Source organism: Eretmochelys imbricata, chromosome 9 (assembly GCF_965152235.1).
Source record: "Eretmochelys imbricata isolate rEreImb1 chromosome 9, rEreImb1.hap1, whole genome shotgun sequence".
Classification (NCBI taxonomy): Eukaryota; Metazoa; Chordata; order Testudines; family Cheloniidae; genus Eretmochelys; species Eretmochelys imbricata.
Window position 1 is genome coordinate 47,301,886 of NC_135580.1, and position 22,786 is coordinate 47,324,671.

The 22,786-nt window shown below is 47.8% G+C and overlaps 1 protein-coding gene across 1 annotated transcript in view; it reads right to left on the minus strand.

Moving 5' to 3' along the window:
* The window catches only part of MYO7B (myosin VIIB), a 79,155-nt gene that overhangs the window by 19,823 nt on the left and 36,546 nt on the right, over positions 1 to 22,786 (minus strand). Inside the window, exons 22-37 of the mRNA XM_077826215.1 lie at positions 21,891 to 22,070; positions 19,635 to 19,844; positions 18,235 to 18,405; positions 15,109 to 15,189; positions 12,330 to 12,457; positions 10,146 to 10,272; positions 8,540 to 8,659; positions 7,682 to 7,855; positions 6,506 to 6,733; positions 5,858 to 6,025; positions 4,960 to 5,077; positions 4,739 to 4,865; positions 3,988 to 4,157; positions 3,225 to 3,409; positions 1,171 to 1,298; positions 420 to 577 (exon numbers count right to left, since the gene is read on the minus strand). Of these exons, the coding sequence (XP_077682341.1) occupies positions 420 to 577; positions 1,171 to 1,298; positions 3,225 to 3,409; positions 3,988 to 4,157; positions 4,739 to 4,865; positions 4,960 to 5,077; positions 5,858 to 6,025; positions 6,506 to 6,733; positions 7,682 to 7,855; positions 8,540 to 8,659; positions 10,146 to 10,272; positions 12,330 to 12,457; positions 15,109 to 15,189; positions 18,235 to 18,405; positions 19,635 to 19,844; positions 21,891 to 22,070 (2,473 nt within the window). The remainder of the gene's footprint in view (positions 1 to 419; positions 578 to 1,170; positions 1,299 to 3,224; positions 3,410 to 3,987; positions 4,158 to 4,738; positions 4,866 to 4,959; positions 5,078 to 5,857; positions 6,026 to 6,505; positions 6,734 to 7,681; positions 7,856 to 8,539; positions 8,660 to 10,145; positions 10,273 to 12,329; positions 12,458 to 15,108; positions 15,190 to 18,234; positions 18,406 to 19,634; positions 19,845 to 21,890; positions 22,071 to 22,786) is intronic.

The following is a 22,786-nucleotide window of genomic DNA, read 5'->3' on the forward strand; positions in this document are numbered from 1 at the left end:
CTCCTGTGGCTTTAGCTGCCTGACCCTTGCAGGAGGACACCCAACAGTTCAGAAGCTCTGGAATCATGCAGGAAGCCACATGCTTTCTAACCGGAATTACTTAATTGCTGGCAAATTGTATGTGCATTCTAGCAGCAGCTACCTCAAGATCCTCTTAGGTGGATGGACCCTCGGGATGTACCCTATGTCGTAGGCCATGGTGGGGCTGTTGAGCCGTAGAGTAGAGCAGTTTTTCCCTTTGTGGGAAAGATGGCACTCTCTTAACCCCATGTGCTCTACATAGCTATCTCCCCCCCATTTACAATGGCTGGGATATGAGACTAAAGGAAGTGAAACAGACATGGATCACTGCCGGCAGCTTTTCCATTGCCCTACCAGTAACACAGCTCCGCCCAGCTGAGGGGGAGATGAAAGGATATCAATGAAAGCCTGGCAAGCAAGGTCCCGAAGTTCTGGATCTGCACACACCTTCCTCAGTAAGGGCTGCTTCAGGGGTTCCTTGGAGAGTGCCCACAGCTGGCTGCGCCCGTGAGATTTGTGGAGGACAGCCTTGCTGATGGACTCCTTTTCAGGAACCCTGAATGGAAACAGAAATAGTTCATTCTGACCTGTTAGATCAGTAGTAACATTAAACAGGAAGCCAGCACTGTGAAAACTGATCTGTGACCATGCTCTATGCCAGAGTGATGAGCTAGTACTGTAGATGGGGCTGCCAGGGCCTGGGAATGCACTGTGACCGCACATCCTTGTAGATATCAGCAGAAGGAAAGCACAGAAGACATCAGAGGTTTGAAAAACTATTTTTCCTCCTTCTGCTGGGACCCGAGAGGACACTGCATGTCCCAGTTCTGTGTTAGTTACACGGCAAATCCTGGAGCTAGAAATAGTGCTATGTGGAAGGAAGAGAATTACAGTTCAGACCATCCTAGTCTGGCCACCCTGCAGATAGGCGACACTAGGAGTTCCTGGGTCAGAATCTCCACCTAGTTGGAGTCACTCCACTGTCAGCTTCATTACAAGTAAGAGGAAACGTAGCTCAGAGGTGTGTTCCACCATGGAATCATTGCTACCCCCATGATAGGGTTAAAGGGTTTGTTTCAATCAGTCAGACATGAACCCTTTTTCCAGAGTCCTGCTCTGAGCAGTCTCTCCAGGTACAGGGAGCTTTACCTGAAGTACTCATAGGAAAACTCCTCAAGTGTGTAGGGCTTCACTTTCACTTCCTCTTCCTCCGCCTCCTCCGTGCGGGAATTCAGTGATGCCAACCTCCTCTGATCGGGTGACATCATCAGCAAGCTCTGGAAATACACAGAGACTTCACACTATTACAGGGCTCTGTGCAAACATTTTGACATTATTATCACTGGATACACACAAATGGCATTGTACACCACGCTCAATTATTCTCTGCTGCAATAGTGTTGGGAATCTGCAGAGGCTCAAGAAAGCAGCCGAATTACATTCTTAGGTAGACCCAAACACAGACAGCAAGTGCTGGAGTCAGTCTTGATTAATGCCAGCACAGCACTCATTAGAAATCCACCTCCTTTTTGTCTGATTCATCTTTCAGTAGGTCACTGGGATGGGGAGTCCTCCTGTGCACAAGTCAGAGCAGGTTAAATTAGGTTAATTAACCTGATAGACTGCATCTGGTGAGGAACCAGGGATTGAAAGGTTGGTTGATAATGGAGCCCAGCTGAGAAGGAACAGATAGGATTTGTATAAAGCCAGGAAATGGGGAGCAGAAAGGGGCTTCACGGTAAGTAGTCTGTGCTTACTTCCTCCCTGCCTCGGAGAAGGGAGGTGTGTTTGGGGCTATGGAATTAAGTAGTCTGTAGTTACTTCCTGGGAGGAGGGAATTTGGGTTGGTAAATCCAGAGAGGGGGAAGCCAGAAGATGTAGGCAGGAGTCCAGGAATATAGCAACAGGATCTTGGAAAAAGCAGTCCACAGTTGCTAGACATAGGTTCCCTGGGTTCCCCTACCAGCCACTGGGGAAGTGGCACAGGCTGGGCAGTGGAACAAAGCCTGCATGGGACAGTTGTCCAATAGGAGTCTGCTATCCTGGAAGGGGAGGCCCATATTAACCTAGCTCGAGGGCCAAGTCACAAAGAGCAAGCCATGAAGAGAGCATCCTGAGTTGCAGACAAAGATGGCAGGGCACGTGAACGAGCAGCAGAAGGGGGTGCTGGAAGGAGCTAATCCCCAGAACAGCCAGGAGCGGGTGCCCCAGCGTTAAGTGTGCCCCATAACAGTCCCCTTTAATCCTCTTGTACAGTACAAAATATAGCAACTCTCTAAAACTGGGATAGCCAATTCATCAGTGGGAAGATGGTGATTAGGGTGAAACTTGTGCTGGGTGCCTGTTAGGTGTGTTCCTTTAACACAATGTTCTGAGATGGGAGCGGCTCCCATCTGTTTGTAGACCTGTATTTCCAATCAGCCAGCCTGCAGCAAGATGGGACCCGTCAGCTAAGTAAATCCACTGACTGTATTTGCAACAAATAGTTACGAAAAATGCGCTGGGGCTTTGGGGTTTGTTTTGGTTTTTTATAAAAGGCAGAAATAGCCCAAATCATGGCATTAATCCAACATTCAGCACAAAAGTCTGGGAATTCAACTGCACACACAAGTCCCCACCCCTGCCCCGCCTCTTCTCCACGTCCCTGCTCCTCCGCCTACCTCCCAGCACTTTCCGCTGCCAAACAGCTGTTTGGCGGCGCTTCGGACTTTCCAGGGGGGAGGAGCGGGGACACGGCATGCTCAGGGGAGGAGGCGGAGAAGAGGCGGGCAGGGGCAGGGATTTGGGAGAAAGGGGTGGAATGGGGGTGGGGCAAGGGGATCCAGGGGTGGGGTCGAGCACCCCCAGGGAACAGTGGAAGTCAGCGCCTATGTTACCATTAACTGTATAAAGTCATACAAAGACAGAGGGCATGGAGTTATGGCTGCTATATGTGCCATCATCTGGAAACTTATGCCTTTTGTGCAACTGAAATCTCATCCTCACTGTTGGACTAAGGGTTTTGTTTGTTTTGTCTTTGTTTTTGCATTTAATTCTGACTCATTTGTTGCTCCTATGAAAGGCATCAACCTGGTCTAAGTTGGGAGGACCACTCATATTCCAATGAACAGTCGCATTCAGTACTGTCATGCCATTCACCCCTGGGTCTGCAAGGCCTGGAGACCATTCTATTATTGTCTGTGTCCCCAGCACATGCTCCTTACCAGCACTTGGCTAGATGGTTTTGCAATGGAAGGGATGATATAGATTGCTTCTAAAGACACAATCCCCATCTTGGCAGTCCTTTCATTTTGAGCATAGGCCCAGTCACCATGATTTCCTTCCAGCCCTTTGTCCTGGGTCAGAATCAGCAAGTCCCCCTTCTTGAAGGGCAGAATGGCAGGGTCCCCTGGAAACAAAGAGAGCTATAGTATCCTATTTAGGCTTTATAATGTCAGAAGAAAATACAGGGGATTTCAATCATAAAGACAAGTAAAATGAGTTTGCAAGGCCTGGGCTCAGTTACCAGTAGGAAGCAATTTGTGTAACAATGGCTGATCATACAATAGCACGTTTTAGAGCAGACACTGACACGTCCTCTGGCAGCCTGCGCCTGCTCCCACTGAGGTCAATAGCAAAACTTACATTGATTGTGATGGGAGCAGAATGGGTCCCTGGGACTGGCAATGATGCAGGGAAAAGAGCTCACGAATGAGAATTAAGTGAATGTGGCAGGTGGAGTTCCTGGACTATGCAGTGTCCAAGAGAAGCAAACAGCAGCGAAGGGGGAAGGAAGGTCGATTTGTTGATTTCAGGGAGGCCTGAACCATGGTGCCTGACATGCTGGCTCATTGTGATCATTACTGACTCTTCCTGGAGTAAAGTTTCTGTCTCCTTGAGCTTTCCTGCTTCTCTTTTAGCTCTTTTGAGTGCTTACTGGGGGTCACAAGACTTCTTCCTGCCCAAGAGAAGGCTTGTCAGACTAACCTTGCTGCTTGCTCTCCTGCATGGCCACAGCATACTGGGACCTCTTCTTCAGTCCTTCCAGAAACAGGACCACTAGCTCCGCGATGACAATGCTGTGGACAGACGTCAGGACAAACTCCTCTGCCCGCAGCGTGATGAGAGTGCAGCTCTGCCCAAAAGACTTCACTGCCCTGTGGATCCAGAGTGGTTTGTTACTGGAACATCTGCAAAGCTTGTATCACCTTTTTGCTACATCCATACACAGCCCTCTATCTGCAGCTCAAGGCAGGCAAAGCCTCCCCACAGGGGCAGGAACTTCCTGGGCATGCATTAGCACTAACAGGAGTTAGGAGCTCCTGACTCAACTTCTCGAAAGTAGGTGAGTGAAACTCTGGCTCACTCTCTCTTGAGAGCATCACATGTTGGTTCAGCTGCCCCATGTGTCTCCGCAAAGTTACCTCATTCTAGGCACTGAGGAGCATCCGTCTCCTGGAGTGAGCAGTGAATTAATTCAATGTAAGGCTTCCCTCACACTAATGCACCTCAGTCCTGACCTGGAAGGATGATCTTTCCCTGGACTGACTGGGGAAGTTCATTCATTCAGAAACTTTCTGAACGTGTCCCAAGGATGGATGCTGACCCAGACTCAGAACAACCATCTTTCTCGGGGAGCGAGGGGAAGAGAATCTCCATCCTCCATGGAGAGCCGTTGGCTGAGTCTAAGCTGAGAGGCAGCTGTTTTCTCTGGATCGTGCCAATCCAGGGGACTAACCTGTTGGTGTGTATTCCAGTGATTTCTGGGAAGGACAGATCGAGGAGCCGCTTTTCTGACTCATCTAGGAAGCAGATCCCTTTCCAGTTAATGGCTACTATGAAGTGGTTCTTGGGCAGACTGGGCCCTGGAAAGGCAGAAATAGCCCATCTATAGATATTGTTCAGCCCTTCTCTCTTTATCCTGTTCCTATCCCCTTACCCACTCACTGCTGATGTTACCTGAAAATCTGGTGACTTCAAAGAACCTAGAAAAGAGCAAAGGCCACTGAAAACGGGCAAAATCCACTAGCTGCTCCTTCACGCTCTGAGGGGAAAGCCGGTCCTGAGTGTATGGGGCCTACAACACAAAAACAAGGCCATGGCTTCTTTTATGTAGATCCAGGGTACACATACTGAAGAGCAACATCCAAAGACACACAAGGAGCAGGACCAACGCTGCAAGGTGCAGAGAGTCCTCAACTCCCTGGACTTCTTAGGGAGTTCAGCAATTTGCAGGATTGGGCCCAATTTCATCTGCAAAAAATCAAACCCCAGGCAGTCTCCATGGACCCGAGCTGTCCCATTCAGACACGGCTAATGGCACAGGCAGCTATTTGGATTCTAAGCTCCCCTGGACTGGGATCTCATCTCCTTAGTTGTCTGTCAAGGGTTTAACACACAGTGGGTGTCATAGAAATACTAATACAATTAATCAGTATAATCCATCTTGCCAATAGAACAGGGAGCGTAAAATGCATGAACGCCAACCATCCCATGTTGTGTCTACTCTGAATCAATCGCCATAGCAGCCACCAGTGGTGACTCTTTAAGAAACCCCCTGAGTGGCTGCAGAAATAAACTGTACTGCCTCTTTCTGCTCCCAGAGGAGACAGCATGGCCCCTCTTCCTGCTCCTCCCTAATGAACCATGCAGGGCACATGCATGGAGATGCTTCTTACTGCTCTCTGACAAATCTCTAGGCACCAGCCAGCGCTCCTCTCACTACTGCTCCTTGGGACACCTCACACCAATGGGCATGTTATTAATGGAATTCATTAATTAAAGAAGTAGAAGCTGGAGCTTAACACAGGGTCTTGGAGGCTCAAGATCAATTCACAGTGTTATGCGAGGTCCGTACCTTGGCATGTGCATACGTTATGAGGCTCACCCACTTCTCCTGGGGCTTTGACTTCAGCAGCTTGGCTGGGATGAAGTCCTGGAGTAGCTTCTGGACCAGCTCATTGTGGATGGAGTCCCCAAACTGAATGTAGCAATATTTTGCTCCTACTTCCACCAAATCCTCCTCCTGCAACAATTCAGCTAGTTAAATGAAGCCTGGAAAGTCATAGCTGAGTCCTACCACCCTTTGAGATCTACTGACAAGACATGCTATACAAGAGCTGGGTATTCTGATCCAACACTACACGGTCTGGAGTCAGTATAGCAACAGTCATTTTTCTGCTCTCAGCATGGCTGCCGTAGGCAGCAATATAGTAGGAAGAGAGTGACCTAGGATGCGGTCACAGTGCCAAGCAGGACAATCAAGTCCATATTAAAATAGAACCCAAGCAACTCCTCAGGGCGTGTGTGTAGCATCCAACGTGAGCTGGCAGATGCAGCTTACCTTAGATCATACTCTGGCCAGGCTGCTGGCACCGTCTTTTGGAAAAGTGCCTGTTGAGAGGGTGGTTGGACACACCTCCATCAGCCTGCCCTCCTCTGCTTATCCCCTTTGGAAGCCCCTATGTCCTACTGCCCCCATGCAAAGGGCAGTCAGGAACCCCACCTTCTCACAGCGGTATTCTCCAAACCGGATCCCGCGAATGATCTGGTGGTAAATGAGCTCCGTGCTGACTGGATCTTCCTTCGAGTTGTGCCAGGGAGTGAAGATCTCTTTCCGAAAGTAGAGGCGCCATGGGGTGTTGCGTTCATGGGCACCCTGCTCCTTCACCAGCTGCTCGCACTGGGAGATGGCATCCATGATATGATCCCGGCCGCTACCCAGTGACCAAACCTAAGAGCAGAGGGATAATCCGTTTCAGGGAAAGGTCTGATTTGTAATTTAGTGAGTGACAATAGACTAGCACGCCCCTGTCTGCTAACAACGAAGATGTCCCAGACACATCAGTTCATACGGTGGGCTAGTTCAGAGGGGTCCTGGATGGGACTGGGCAAGTTACACGCTAGTAAGTGGGTGTAACTTACACACCAGGGCATGGAAGGGCAGGTTGGTGTCTGGAAAAACAACCAGGAAGGTAAAGGTATGGGGGTCCAGGAGTAGGACTGCTTTATCATACACCCATCTTTTTGCTTTTCCTGCTACAGCCATGCACCTCTGCCCCCTCAGGGTTTAGCATACACCCACTTACCTGCACTTGCATTGGTGGTTTATTTTACACAATGGTGTCACTTCTGAGTTCAGCCCATTGAGTTTAGAGCCCAACTCTGAGCACCCAGACCACATGCTGCTCTAAGCCAGTACTTCATTAGCATAACAATATAGGGGGAAAGGATGTGCAGAGTGACAGCATGTGAATTACAGGGCTGTGCCTCATGGGGACTGCAGGCAACTGTTCCAAAGTTTGGGTTAAGCGCCCACTGATGGCAAAATGCATCAGCAGCTCCTAGGACTTGGAGCGTGGAAAATGGAACTCTCCCCTGTGTAGGGCTGAGAAGTACTGACAGCAGTGAGAGGGGAATATCTATGATGGAAAACAAGAATGCCCGAGCAGGGCAAATGGAGGGGAACTGTCAGCCGTTGGAAGTGACAAAAAGCAAGAGAGTAGAACCAGTGCTGTAAGGGAGTCCTCAGCCAGGTGGGACAGATATTAGAGGAGATTCCCAGTGTGGAGCTTGTGGAAGACTATTCGAGGTCATTCCCTTGGGAGGAGCTTCTGGAGGGTTATTAGAGGCCATTCCTGGGGAGAGTTTGAGGATTTCAGGATGGATTTCAATACTTTACCTTGTCATACACAGCAATGTAGAGTGAAAAACCAAACGTGTCCTTCAGCGTCATTTTATCAGCTACCAACTGGCAGATCTCTTTGGCAATGGAGGCTGAATCTGCAGGAACCGTGATGCTTTGGCCATTCATCAAGGTGACATTAAATACAATGGGTTTCTTCTGCTTTGTTGCCTGTTAGCCAGAATTAAGTGAATGAGAAGAATCAGAGGCAGACCCCACTTTCCCAAGGAGAATGGAGGAGTCATTTAGATTTAAGAGCTCTCTCTGCACCAACTTTACACCATGATCACAATCACGTTCGAGATCTCAGCTCATTAAGTGAGGTTACGTCTTCACTAGAAATGCTGCGGTAGTGCATCAGTGTAGACACTCACTACAGTGATGGGAGAGGCTCTCCCCTTGCTGTAGTTAATCCATCTCCCCCAGAGGCAGTATCTAGTTTGACAGAAGAATACTTGCATTTGAGGACTTTACACACCCCTGAGCAATGTAGCTGGGTCGACCTAACTTTTTAGTGTAGGCCTGGCCTCAGTCTGCAGGGCCCATACAAAGGAAAAGAGAATAAAAACCAGCTCCACACCCATCTTGCAGCTTCATCAAAAGGACAGCAAATGCAGCAGCACACAACTGGTCACCCATCTTATGGATCTGATGCATTATGACAAAGTCCTGATTTTGTTACTCCACCTGGCAAGGAGTGACTACAACTGGGCATGTCTAACAGCATAGCCAGAGCAGGTTTACTGTCTTTCAGTTCCTGGACTTGGAAAGATCAGCAAGTGAAGACAAGTAAATACCATTCAACATGAACACACAGATATGTAACTGAGAACCCGCTGATGAGAGAGAAACTACCTGTAGCTCCAGCCAGCTGGGAGGTTCAGTCCGCGCTCCATTGGTATAGGTGCGCTTCAACCGCTCAGCACAATACGGCGCGTAGCCTGTGGGCCCATTGCAGATGAAATTCAGCAGGTACTGGATGTACAAAACATAAGAGACAATTAGGAAATGCAGATGTTGCTAAAGAACTGGTGTCTCACAAGGGCCAGTAGATCAGATCAGCCTGATCCTATAATAGCTCTTCCCAAACCAGCTTGCCAATGCATTGCACTGGGTTTCTTGGCATTTTCTAATCATACTACTTAGTCATCCATTAAGATTTCTATGGAGAAATCAATCTTCAACTCCTGCAGAGCTTACACTAGCATGTCAATTCAGTGAAGTTCAAGGAATTTTGAACTAGAAGGATCTGTAGTGATATGCAGAGCTAAACCCTCAACAGGGAGTAAGATCTGTGCCAATTGCTCACTCTGTGATATGGAAGTATTATTGCAAATGCTGGCGCCTGCCTGGCGACTGCATGATACCAAGGGCATCCTTTGTCCATGCAGTCCTACTGTTTGCACAGAATTGCAGTAACTACACATGCAAACATGGGTGCTTAATTGCACATGGACCTCAGGACTCTCTCTGGAAATTTGGCCTGTTATCTGAATCCACAGGTCAGTCTAGAAGCCTCCTGCAAACCTCATGCTTCAGGGGGCAGAGTGCTCATATCCCTGTAAATCAGGAAAGGCACTATTTCCGTTCCAACATGCAGCCTGGAACAACTGGCCAGGGGTATTACGGTGTTTTACCTTCCTCTGAAGGATCAGGGACCATTCATTGGAAGAGCAGGATGCTAAAATAGGCTCCATTGTAATCAACTGTGGGCTGTAAAGAAACTTTTGGAGCCAGTAGACCTGACTCAATCTCACTTACTTATTTAACTTCAAATGAGCTACTCCTATGTTGCACCAGCAAGAGATCAGAATCAGGCCTGTTGTGTTGAATTCATCCCTGCGGTAACTGGGCCTGATTTGGATCTCTCCCCTAAATCACTAATAACGCCATTGAAGTAGGCAGTGGAATTACACCTCTGTGCAAGTGGATGAGATCAGAATCAGGCCCCACTGCCATCAATGGAATGACAGCAGGGATGTACGTGTCTTGGCCATGCCCCATACATTCCGTTTGGGCTGGGTCTTTGGCTTTGCAGAGAGAGAGGGGAGGAACACTTGCAGAGTAATCTGTGGTGAGGGAGTTGCTACTGATCTTTACTTTTAACTATTCCCCTCCCGTCGCATTACAAATGCCTGTAACATGTATAGTATGGGTCAGATCCTCAGCAGGTGTAAATTGGTATAGTGCTTCTGAAGCAACCTGGAGTAACTCAAATGAAGTCAGAGCACTGAAGTCTATGCAGCATCTGAGTCTCTGGCTCATGTATTTACGTCTGAGGGAGGGTGAAGGGTACAATACGGGAGATTTATGTATTGATGTGGGGGAGTAACGATGTGGGGGAGTTTCTGCCTCCATCCTACCACCAGTCGCTATAGCAACCAGTTAATTCTACATATTGTAGCCAAATACAACAACAAACAAGCCCCCAGACCTGGTCCAGGAAATGAGGGTACGATACCTTCACAAACTTGTCTGAGGGAGGGAAACAGCCCAGGCAAAGCGAGAGGAGGATCCAGCCTCGAGCTCGACTGCTCTTGTTGTTGTTTCCAGAGAGCTGCTTGCAGATCTGGCAGTAAATCTCATCTCTGTAACAAGACACATGCTGATCACACTGTCAAAGAGAATGATGGACATTATGCCGTCAAACTGTGGCTTGATGGATCCCTGCAGCATTCAGACTGACCATTTCAGCTCTTTAAAATTACCTCTGTGTCAGCTCAGTATATTTTATTTAGTTCCTTTTCCACGGTGCTCAAGGCACCTCCCCCTCATTCAGAAATCCAGCCTCCCGATAGCTCGGAGGTAGGAACTATTACTGTATCATCATCCAATCTCACAGGTAGAGATCTGAGGCACAGAGAGAGTGATTGACTTGCCCAAGTCACACAGGAAGCCAGGATGTTCTGAATCTCAGTTCAGTGCCTCTTGCACAAGGAAGTTAATCCTACAGTGCCTTGTCCCCATGGATGTTGTATGTCCAAGGGGGAGAGGGATAGCTTAGTGGTTTGAGCATTGGCCTGTTAAACCCAGGGTTGTGAGTTCAATCCTTGAGGGGACCATTTAGGGATCTGGGGTAAAAATTGGAGATTGGTCCCGCTTTGAGCAGGACGTTGGACTAGATGACCTCCTGAGGTCCCTTCCAACCCTGATATTCTATGTCCAGTCCAGTCTGACTGTGACCAAAGGCTGTTACCATTCAACAGCTTTTGGTGGCTTATATGAAATGAGTTTGGGAGTTTCAGTCCAGCTCCCATGGGGCAAGCACTCCATTGTCTACAGAAACGTCAGGCATGAATGTGCAGGCTTTGACCACCATGGACAGAGACCCAGGGAAAGCGTAGATTATTTTAGAATGGCTCTATATAAACAAGCAGGATAGTTGTCACCTTGGCATCATGAAAGAACACAAGGGAGAGAGTCTAGTAGTTGGGATTTTAAATAAGCTTTCAGAGAAATCATGGCTAATGTTGGAGTTAACTAGTGTGGCAGTGTACAACCTGTGAAAATGCAAGCTAGCAAGAGCATAGTGGAAGCATGGGCAAAAAGCACTAATGAACATTTCAGTGGGGAAAAGAGAAGCAACATTAAAAATCTCTCTTAAAATAACTTAGTTCCCTGGATAGAAACATGGACACAGAACACAGGGCAGAGGAGCTCTGCCCAACCACTGGGATCATAGGCAGGAAGCGTATGAAACAAGGACATTGGGGGCCAATTTTCAGCTAGCATAAACTATAATAGCTCCATTGAAGATAATTTATACCAGCTGAGGATCTGTCCCAGGAGTATGTCGATTGAAGTCAAAGGATCAGCCCAGCCCAAGTTAGGGTGAAGAATAATAGAATAATGTATAATAATAGAATAATAATAAGAATAATAGAAATGTAGGGGTGGAAAGGACCTTGTGTGGTCATCTAGTCCAGCTTCCTGCGCTGAGGCAGGACCAAGTAAACCTAGGCCATCCCTGGCAGCTGTTTGTCTAATGTGTTCTTATATCTCCGGTGATGGGGATTCCACAATGTACCTTGGAAGCCTGTTCAGTACTTAACCGCAATTCAGAGTTAGAATGTTTTTCCTGACATCTAATTTAAATCCCCCTTGATGCTAATTAAGCCAATTAGTACTTGGCCTGCTTTTGGTGGACATGGAGAACAATTAATCGGAGTTCTCTTTATAACAGCCATTTACATATTTGAAACTCTTGGCATGTCCCCCCCTTCGCTAGACTAAACATGCCCAATTCTTTCAACCTTTCCTCTTAGGTCAGATTTTCTAAACCTGGTGTTGTATCGGACATTTGAGCTTTTGGCAGGCCACAGCACAAAAGCAGGCCCTACTGCATACCCCTGAGATGTTCAGCGATAGAGGTTGATATAGGTGAGAGAACCAGTAAGATGGACACTGATCTCATCAAAAATGGCAGGACAGGCAGGCAGGGAGGAAGGCGGTTCCAGCAGACAATGGTGAGAGAACCTCTTGGGAGTAGCTGGTTACTCTGGACAGACAGACAGACTTCCTCAGAGATGAATTGAGCCCCAACTCCTCAGTTAATGGGAGTTGATAGCAGGATTTGGAAAGAGAGCTCTGAATGGTTTTGTAGCTGTGGGTGGCTGGCCTTTGATGACAGGTGCAAGTTCCATACCTGATGGCAGGGCGCAGGATTGCATTGCCGATAATGAAGTGCACTTTTTCAAGGTTGGACATCGGTCTATCCAAGATTGTGCTCTGCTCCTGGATTAGCTCCTCCCTACTGTTCAGCTGGCTCACCACCTGAAACAGAAAGGCAGGATTCTCAGTAGCTCTTCTTTTGTACTAGTCAGTTGCAACTGGGTCCAGGAATAGATGCCTCTACTGTATCTCTACAGCCAAAACATTCCCTGCATAACCCAGTGACAGCTGAGAGCTGACCAGAGCATCATTATTTCAATGTAAATTAATCCAAAATATCTATTGCTGCAGCTTTCAGAGTAGCAGCCGTGTTAGTCTCTATTCACCAAAAGAAAAGGAGTACTATAGCTCACGAAAGCTTATGCTCAAATAAATTTGTTAGTCTCTAAGGTGCCACAAGTACTCCTTTTCTTATTGCTGCAGCATTACCCTCACCGACTAGCTGGTTCTACTTAGCTCTACTGTGACCTTTGGCTCTGCAATAGCATGAAGTCCCTGTTGCACTCATATACCATAGTGATGAGTATTCTGTAAACATCTAGACCAGAGGTGGGCAAACTCTGGCCCGCGGGACCAACCTACCCGGCCCCTGAGCTCCTGGCCCGGGAGGCTAGCCCCCGGCCCCTCCCCTGCTGTTACTCCCTCCCCTACAGCTGTGCGGGCAGTGTTCTGGGCAGTGGTGCTGCGCACTCATGCAGGGCAGTGCGGCAGCGTGTCTGGCTCCAACCGCATGGTGTGGCTGCCAGACATGCTGCTCTGAGCGGTATTGTAAGGGCGCTGGGCCGGGGCCGGGGCCAGGGGGTTGGATAAGGGGCAAGGGGTTCTGGGGGGCAGTCAGGGGACAAGGAGCAGGGGGGTTGGATAGGGGGTGGGGTCCTGGGGGGGCAGTTAGGAGCGGGGATCCCAGGAGGGGGCGGTCAGGGGACAAGGAGCAGGGGGGGTTGGATGGATCAGGGGTTCTGAGGGGGGCAGTCAGGGGGCGGGAAGTGGCAGGTGTCGGATAGTGGGAGGGGGGCCAGGCTATTTGGGGAGGCACAGCCTTCCCTACCCGGCCCTCCATACAGTTTTGCACCCCAATGCGGCCCTCGAGCCAAAAAGTGTGCCCACCCCTGATCTAGATAGATATAAAGGATCTATGTTCTGCATCAACTGAGACAGTTATTAAAGAACATCTCTGAAGAGCCAGAAAGCTGCTCCTTCATTTTCCACCGCAGAAACCTTTCCCTCTAGTGCCAAATCATAGAATATCAGGGTTGTAAGGGACCTCAGGAGGTCATCCAGTCCAACCCCCTGCTCAAAGCAGGACCAATCCCCAATTTTTTCCCCAGATCCCTAAATGGCCCCCTCAAGGATTGAACTCACAACCCTGGGTTCAGCAGGCCAATGCTCAAACCACTGAGCTATCCCTCCCCAAAGCAGAACTCTTCTAGCTGGTGTTAGTGATAGGTCCCTTATCCTTTCAGTGAACCATGCACTAGCAAGCAGACTCCTTTCTTCATTCATGCACCCAAAGCCAATGCGCTACACTATGTTATGTGCTCAGTAGAGCTGTTCAGACATTGTGACTGGCCTAAGGACTGCTGTCCCTAGTCATTCTCTTTCAAAGAGTAGTTTGTCTAAAATAAGTAAAATGAAATACTAGCATCACCTTCTCATCTGAAGCCTGAACACTGGGAATGGGAAAATAGAACACAGGACTTCGTATTAGTCATACCAAACTGTGTGAGTCTGGGGGTGGGATGGTGTCCTTCCCTTCTGAACAGTGTTAACAATTAAGTTGGTTGAAATTTTTCAATTTTTTTTCTTGAAAAAATGGTCTTTTCACAAACAATGACAAATAGTGCAAATAACTTTGGTTTTCTACATTTATTTTGTGTGTGAAGCTTTTCACTACATTTTCTATCAAACATATCAATTTTTTTTTCATTTACTGAAAACTGGTAAATGGCAATTTTCAGTAACGCTATCAATGCAAATTTCAATTAGAAAAGTGGTGAAAAATGGGTACGGGTTCATTTTAAACACTGCAAAATAGAAACAATTTGGACATTTTTATGACATTTGTTGTTTTTCAACCAGCTCTAGTTCAATGTCCTGGTGCAAGAAAGGCCTGTCCTTGCTCTGGAAGGGTAGGAAGCTCAGCCTGGAATCTCCCAGTTGCAAGGATTAGAAGAGGCTAAGACATCTGTGAGCGAGAACTGGGGGAGGGATTGTCCTTCAGAAAAGGACTGGAGAAAATCTAAATTTGAACCACCTAGTGTAAGCACAATAGGGCCTGGGGATTGTTCAAAGGTGCATGAGAGGGAAAGATTTTCCTCACTGAGTGGAAAAGGATGCACAGTCTCTGCTCTGGAGGAATTGCCTAAGAGGAGGCAGGGGAGGATTGTAAGCTGTTGAAGGTAGAACACTCACTGTATCTGTGCAGCACATAGCACAATGGGGCCCCGAGCGAGGCCTTTAGGCACCCTATATAATACAACTGTTAATAATGCAGGGCTCGCTGTGCAGAAGAGCTGCCCTTCAACAGGAGCAGGAAGGGCTGGCAGGGCTGGAGGAAGGGGGACCTGTCAGGATATAAATAACCTCAGTGGAAAGTAGCAGAGTTCCATACACAGGGAACAGCTGGCCCTGGAGCTGCCTGGGGAGAGAATTTTTAGCCCGGGGACAGGCAGCCCATAGTGCTTGTCAGCATGGGGAGGCAGGAGGCCTGGCAAAGATACATGGGGAAAGCTACATTGATGTCTGCCTCTTACCTTTCCTGTCAACTTTGAGGAACGTTTCAGCTTCACGGAGGAAATCCCCTTGGAGACTCTGTTATCTCTTCTGTAGTCTCCCTAAAATAGACACGGTCATGACAGAAAACTAGTTCAATGCCCAAAGCGCAGTAGAGACCAGTGAATTAAGGAATGGCGAGCAAGGGGAAAAATGCTGAACTATGTGAAGGGAATCATCAACCAAAGCACCTTCTCTACAGTGTCTGGGCCTCTGGAGTGACAGCTTTCTGACAATGTGTTATAGAAATACTGTGCCAGAATCTTAGCTGGTGTCAATTGACTTCAGTGGAGCTACTGTGATTTGTGTCAGCTGAGGACCTGAACTATTGTGTTTCATTCTTTCTGCATTCTACTGGGCCTATGTGGTTTTTTAAAAAAAGAATAGAAAAGTATTAATATCTTGAGAGCACAATAGTTCTTCAGCAATTCAGTTAACTGTTCACAAACAGGAATTCAGGTACAATGGCTTGGTCTGAAAAATCTAGGTAACATTCTTAGGAGCAGCCATTCAGGGTGTGATTTTCAGAAGTGGTCAGCATTGGCTTAACTCTGCTCCCACTGGGAGTTTTACCATTAACTTCAAAAGTAGACCAAAAGAAAAGGAGGACTTGTGGCATCTTAGAGACTAACAAAATAGAACAGTTATGCCAGGGCTTGACACTTTTGAAATCCCATTAGCCTCCACCATCTCCTTCGCAATATTTTAAACTGTGTATTGAACAATGGAAGTAGAATGTGTCTTCATCAGGACTCTGCCACCCTGATGAACTCTGAACTAGTTTCCAGGCAAAAATCAGGATGTTTTACATTGCAGGGTATCTGCATCATTAACTTTAGTTCTCTGTGAGCTCAGCCAGTCCCGGATTCACTCCCCAACCAGGCCACAACCTTCCATTTGCTCCATTCCCCTAGGGGAGGCTTCTAAGGACTATGTTAAATGCAAGACCCTCTTTGACCCTGGGATAGGGTGTACAAAACCCACACTAGGTGGAAAGGAGTTAATGAGAGCATGTGGGTTCAATTAGCCCTGTCCCACTTCACCTGGGAGCAGTGCCAAGCCTGGAGGGAGGAGTTAAAAGGGGTAGCCCAGCTCAGTCAGGAGCTGGCTGGGAAGAGAAGAGGCCTCTTATGCTAAGCCCTTGAAAGAAGGCCTGGTGGGGCCAGAGCCTATCTAAGGACTGCCTGAAGGAAGGCCTGGCTGGGGCTGGAGGGTGACTGACTCTGCTAGGCATTAGAGCCTCCCTAGGGATAGGTAGGCCTGGCAAGGGATTCTTACATATACCTTGTTCCTCACAACTATGGGGCTTTTCCTTTTGGGATCTGCAGAGGAGGGGCTGGTAGAATGGCCTAGAGACAGGCTGTGGGAGGAAGCAGCCCAGGCAGGAAGCAGTGGGTCTGAAGAGGCAGACCTGATGTTTATTACAGGGTCCCAAGGCTGGAGCCTAGAGTAGAGGGAGAGCCTCGGTTCCCCTACCAGCCCCCTGTCAAAGGTAATTTGTGAATGCCCTGGAGATAAAGAATTGAAAGGACTCAAGCCTGTAGTCAGGCTGAAAACCTGGCATGAAGCTGCTGGGCTGTAGACATTCAGGACTGAGTTTACCCCAAAAGGGGTGGGACCATACCTGACCCCAACAGGGGGCTGAGGAGTAAGAAGAGAGGGGCACCAGCTGAGGAGAGCCTGCTGTGCCACAACAGGATGCACCAGCAGTAAGCCTACCCATTGACAGACCCCCTTATTGGTCCCATGGGGCTCTAACTAAGCACTGCTAGCTGCATGATTTCGCTTAGCCATAATTAAAGGTACAAGTCAGGATCCTACAGGAACGTGAAGAGGAAGTTATGGCCAACAGCCCTTACTTCTATCACTTGTAGGTCACCAAAGGTTCATCTAACTGCTTAGACACTACTCTGATGTGAGAGTGGTTCTCAACCAGGGGTATGCATACCTCTGGGGGTATACAGAGGTCTTCCGGGGGTACATCACCTCATCTAGATATTTGCTTAATTTTACAACAGGCTACATTAAAAACACTAGTGAAGTCAGTACAAACTAAAATTTCATACAATGGCTTGTTTATATTGCTTTATACACTATACATTGAAATGTAGGTACAATATTTATATTGCAATTTATTTTATAATTGTATGGTTTAAAAAAAAAGTCAGCAATTTTTCAGTAGCAGTGGGCTGTGACCCTTGTATTTTTATGTCTGATTTTTGTAAGCAAGTAGTTTTTAAGTGAGGTGAAACGTTAGGTATGCAAGACAAATCAGACTCCTGAAAGGGATACAGGGTAGTCTGGATAGGTTGAGAGCCTCTTCTATAGAAAACCTTACAATAGGTAATTTCTTATGCAGAGCAGACCACAACTGCTGTGCCCAAACTTTTCTTGTAGGTCACTTGCATGAGCTGCTCTTTTCATCTGTGAGGGCTAGAGTGCTTACATCCAATAATGCTGAGGCCATCTTCAATTGAAGAGGAAAAAGCTTATTACCAGTGTTGGTTGTTCTCCACTTGCATTGCCTGTGCCGAGCCATACTGTAGGTGCCACTTGCAGAGGGCCGACATGACTCCTATAGGGATCTCTCGAGACAGGCTCAAGATGGAGAAAAAGGCTGTTTCTAGCTACAACCGCTTGGGAAGAAGTAAAATTACAATAACTAGTTAAAAAAATTCTAAGATGCTATTAAAACTGCTAGTAAAAATATTCTAAATAGTCTCTTTAAACACAGGGTCAGATTTTCCAGTGTTCAGTCCATTGGGTGCAAAGTTCTTCTGAAAACCTGGCCATCCACATCACAGTGAGGATGCTGAATGCTTGAAAATCTGGCCCATAATGCATAGGGGTTGTCTCAAATTGAGGCTCTCCACCCAGCGGGCAGAGTGTTTAAGCTCTGCTACTGGTACGTGAATGTTTTCACCTTGGCTGCCAGAACTGGCTACAGTTTCCTCCAGTGAGGCTGGCTTTCTGCAGAGAAGGCTATTGGTATGTGTTAAATGCAGGAGTGCTAAAGCCTTCACGTGTTCCTTTGTGGTTCTCACCACTCAGAACAGCAGCACAATAGCAGGGGGAAGAGTCTGAAAATAAAGGCTTCTCCCTCTTACCAGTTCTGGAGTGTTGTGGACCATTAGCTGGATCTGGTTTTTCTTGCCAAGTGTGTCATAGATTTGCGTCATCACAGAGCTGCTCTTGCTGTTGGTGTTCTTAGCAGACATTGCTGGCTCCGGGAGTTCGCCCATGAACCGTAGGATGATATTCCACACAGCCAAGGAAGCCTGAAAGGCAGGAGATGGATGTGGAGTCAGACAGATATGGAGAACTCCAGGCTCCCCACTGCTCATAGAGAGCCACACATGCACATACGGGTAGGACTTCTCGTTTCCCGCCCCCACTGTTCAGGCAGGTAAAATCCTGTGCTCCATATCATTCCCATGGGAAGTGTCCATAGACTCTCATGTCATGTATGAGCAATATTCGTGTATCCCCAATGCAGAAAGGACAGCATGTGAAGCTTCAGGTGGCTCTGGTGGGAATGTTAGGTCCAGTCGACAGTAGGAAATTAGGGTATATAACTACGTCGCTCAGGGATGGGACAAATCCACACCCCTGAGCGATGCAGTTAAACCAACCTAACCCCTGATGGAGACAGTTCTCCCACTGATCTACCTCTCAGGAGAACCCCTCCCGTAAGAGTAGGTAGTGTCTTCACTGAAGTGCTACAGCGTTTAAGTGTAGACAAGCCCTTAGACTAGCTGTATTATTGCTAAAGCCCTCAAACAGCTGCTGTGGTGAGGCAGTTTTTTGAATATTGGGGAGGGTGCAGGATGGGGCTGGCAAGTGGTACAGAAACATTAGCTGAGCTGGAGTCTGAACTTACTCAGTGACTGGCAGCCAGCATTCAGCTTTCCCAAGAGCCCTTAGGACCCAAACCTGCAAGGGAGTGACATCAAATCTCTTGCAGGATGGGGACCCTGGTTTTCTAAGGCTGCCCTATGCTAAGTAAGGGAATCCCAGAACTCCTCATTCCTCAGCAGGAGCAGCAACAGCAGGATGATGGGAAGGCATGGACCTCCGCTCCCCCTCAACTTCACCTCAAAAACCAGAAGCCCCAACAGCAGCTAAGTGAAGGGAAAGCCTAAAGCCCCTTCTTCCCCTCCCCTACCCTGAGCAGGAGTGGCCAGGGCTACCCCTGAATGTTTTCCTTGGTAGAATAAAGGTGGAGAAGCGATTACATCAGGGCACCTTGTGTCAGCTGACTGAGTGAGTGGCAGGAATCTCTCCTGCGCAGCCAGCACTGGGCTGTAAGCAGCACCTGCCAGTGGGAAGCAAAGACTTGCAGGCAAGCAGCCTTCAGGGAACATGGAAATTACTAGTTCCATTGTAGTGCTCAGGAGTATCTCTGGCTCTAGAGTCTCCCCTGCCCACAGCCCCGGGTCAGGGAATGACAGGCCTGTTGGAGAAGAGGAAAGGCAGGCAGGGGCACTGCAAAGAAGGAACATGATACCAAGACATCATCTTTCTCATCGTGGTAGAGCAGCGGGTGACGCAGCGGCCTCCGGATGTGCATGTGCGTAGAGGATCCTTGGAAGTAAGTGGCTGCAAACTTTGGAAACGTGTACTCTGCCAGGTCATCAACTTCCTCTTCCAGCTCCATGCTCATGGGAATCATGTCCAGGTCCACCTCGTCCAGCTTGCCTGCCTTTGCTTCCAAGTCCTGCACAGAACACAGACAAGAGCCCATTTCCTTTCTCCTCATGTCCTATATAGTTATTTTCTGCCTCCCGGCTTTGCCAGAAAGAGCCTTTGGGGTCCCAGCCAGGTGCCTCTCAGTTAATATCAGTGCTACTTCCATCAGCCAGCAGTAGGCACTGGGAGCTGTGCCTGTCCTGCTCTTGGAGATTTAACTGTCACTAAGTGCATTCAGCCTGGGATCCCAGGTGGCCTGGGAACACTATGGTGTCTGCTCATTGGGAAAGCTAGGCTCTATCTCATTATACTATCTTTCCTGCTAGCCCTCACTCTACACTGATCTAGAGATTTATATGCTCATTCTAATCCACCTGCCTCCTCCCACTCCATTCCACTGGGACCACAGACCCCTTCTGCAACTTCAAAGTCTTTCCTCTGTTCCCTGTACTCCTGCAGTGCTAGAGACTTAGCCTTGGGACAGTGTCCTACATGGTTCAGCACTGAAGCTTCCAGAAACCTCAAGTGCTTTAACTTCATGACATTAAGAACTGTAGGGATCTCCAAAACAGTGCACCCCAAGCATGCTTCATTCAGACTGGTGACCTAAGGCGGTTGGTGCAGCTAACACTGGAGTCTTCCATCACTCATCAGAAACCTGGAAGCCTCATCCTCTGAAATGAATGGCAATGACCGCAAATTACTTTATCCTGAGCAATCAGCTGACTGGGGTACTTGGCAACTGATGGGTCCTGGAAGAGCTAACCCCAAGGAGCCCAAGGCTAAGAAAGCATGTTGGAAGAAGGACCTTCCAGCATTAAACCCTCCCAAGTGACTGCACTTCCTCAAGTCCTCCTGATGTTTCCTCTTGCAGAGATGAAACTGGCTTTCTTGAGGCAGAGGACGCTCAGCAGAAGATTGGACCTAACCTCAACAATGTTGCAGAACTAGGGACTTCAAAGCACAGTCTGGCCTCCCAGCAACGATCAGATTTGTCAACAAAATGCTGGGGAGAGAGTCCTATGCCTGTTAAGTAGGACTTAGGGCTTACCTGCACTTAACACGCTACAGCGACACAGCTGCACCACTCTAGCACCTCAGTATAGACACCACCTATGCCAGTAGGAGGGGTTCTCCCTTGGCATATCTAATCCACCTCCCTGAGAGGTGGTAGCTAGGTCAGGGGAAGCGCTGTCTACATGGGGATTTAGATTGCCTTAATGACACCTCTCAGGGGTGTGGATTTTTTCACACCCGAGACCCATGTAGTTAAACCAACCTAATTTTCTAGTGTAGACCAGGCCTTAGCTTTCCTTCATGTGGCTAGAAATATCCTTTGCAATTTCTCCCTGGACCTGACAGCTCAAGGTGATATCCAGAAGCAGATCCCATGTCCTGCCAAATTACATTCCTTTCCAAGGCAACAAATTATCAAGCTGGAGAGGCTCCAAGGCATGTTTCACTGGGCATGGATAATATGCTGGACATTTCTGGAACATCCTCCCCATGACCTAGGTACTGTGTGTAAAACAAGATCTGTCCCCAGATAAAACACTAACTGATGCTATCACATAGGCTACACAGTTCTATATATCAGGTCCACTCTCTACCTTACTCTCGTTTTCAAACAGAAAGCTACTAAATCCACAAGAAATGCACGAATGTACTGTAAAAGACTAACAAGAAAATTACAGACAGAGAAACGGGCCCTGGAAGCAGAATAAAAGAGACTGATACAGAATGAAGAGGCTGGCATGGGTTTTCTAGGGTCTGCCAGAGGAAAGGAACTGGCATTCTGTGACCTCAGGAGGCACAGAGCTCTCAAGCCCTGTACGAGACAGAAGCTTATGCTAATTGAGCTACTAATGAGCTTCCCCAGGATGCCAAGTGCATGAGATCATGTGACTCAAGAGAGTGGATCCACTTAGCTCTTCTCTTCTGGTCTCTTCCAGTGCTCACGTTTTCACCTTATAGAAGCTGGTTGAGCCAAATTTATCCTTGGTGCAACTTCAGCAAAGTCAAGGACATTACACCAGGGATGAATCTGGCCCATCATGTCTTTGCTGCTCTTTACCTCAAATCCCAGAGGAGCCTGCCCTTCTTGGCCTCCAATCACAGCAGGCAGAAAACCAAACACTTTATCCACCGTTTCCTGATCGCTGATCGCATCATAAGGTGGTGGCTTGTTGGAGAGAGCATTGCATTTCCTTTGCTTCTCCTCCTCCTCCTCCCTCTCCAGGATAGCCAGGTGCTCCTTTAAACACACAAAAGACACATTAAGATTAACTAGAAGGGTATTTAGCTAGAACTGAAGGCTTATCTAGATTTGGGACATTTACACTGATGTAACTACACAGATGTAGCTCGACATGTGCAAACTCCCAATGTAGACACAATGCACCAGCGCAAAATGGTGCTTGTACTGGTGAGTCACACTGGAGTGATGCATCTGCACTGGAGAGCTACATCCAGGATTGACACAGCCTTGGATATAAAAAATTAAAGTACATGCTGGAAGTGGGGCATAAAGCCAAAATTAACAGCAGTCTGACTCTGATCCCACTCACATTGGGATAATTCAGGAGTCAATAATTCACACCAATCTAATACTGGGGTTAAATGAAATCAGAATTGGGCCCAACATTTTTCTCTTTTCCAACTTCACAAAAAGTCACTTTTGTTTCTGCAGTTGTAGAAGGCCACGAAGTCCACAGCTTCCCATGTTTCCACCTGTTCCTGTAAACAGCAAAGCTTCTGTAGGGGGGGACATAGTTTCAGATCCCAAATGACCAACAGATTATATTGGATGGATTATGGAACATTACAAAAGAAAATATCAGAAAGTCAGTTCTCCTTCACTTACTGATGCGTAATAGCGGATGAGATAAGAAACTAAGCCCAAGATTCTAAATACTGGAAGTCTAAAGTCGTATGGCCCAGGAGCCTGACAGTTGGTGCTCATTAATTAGT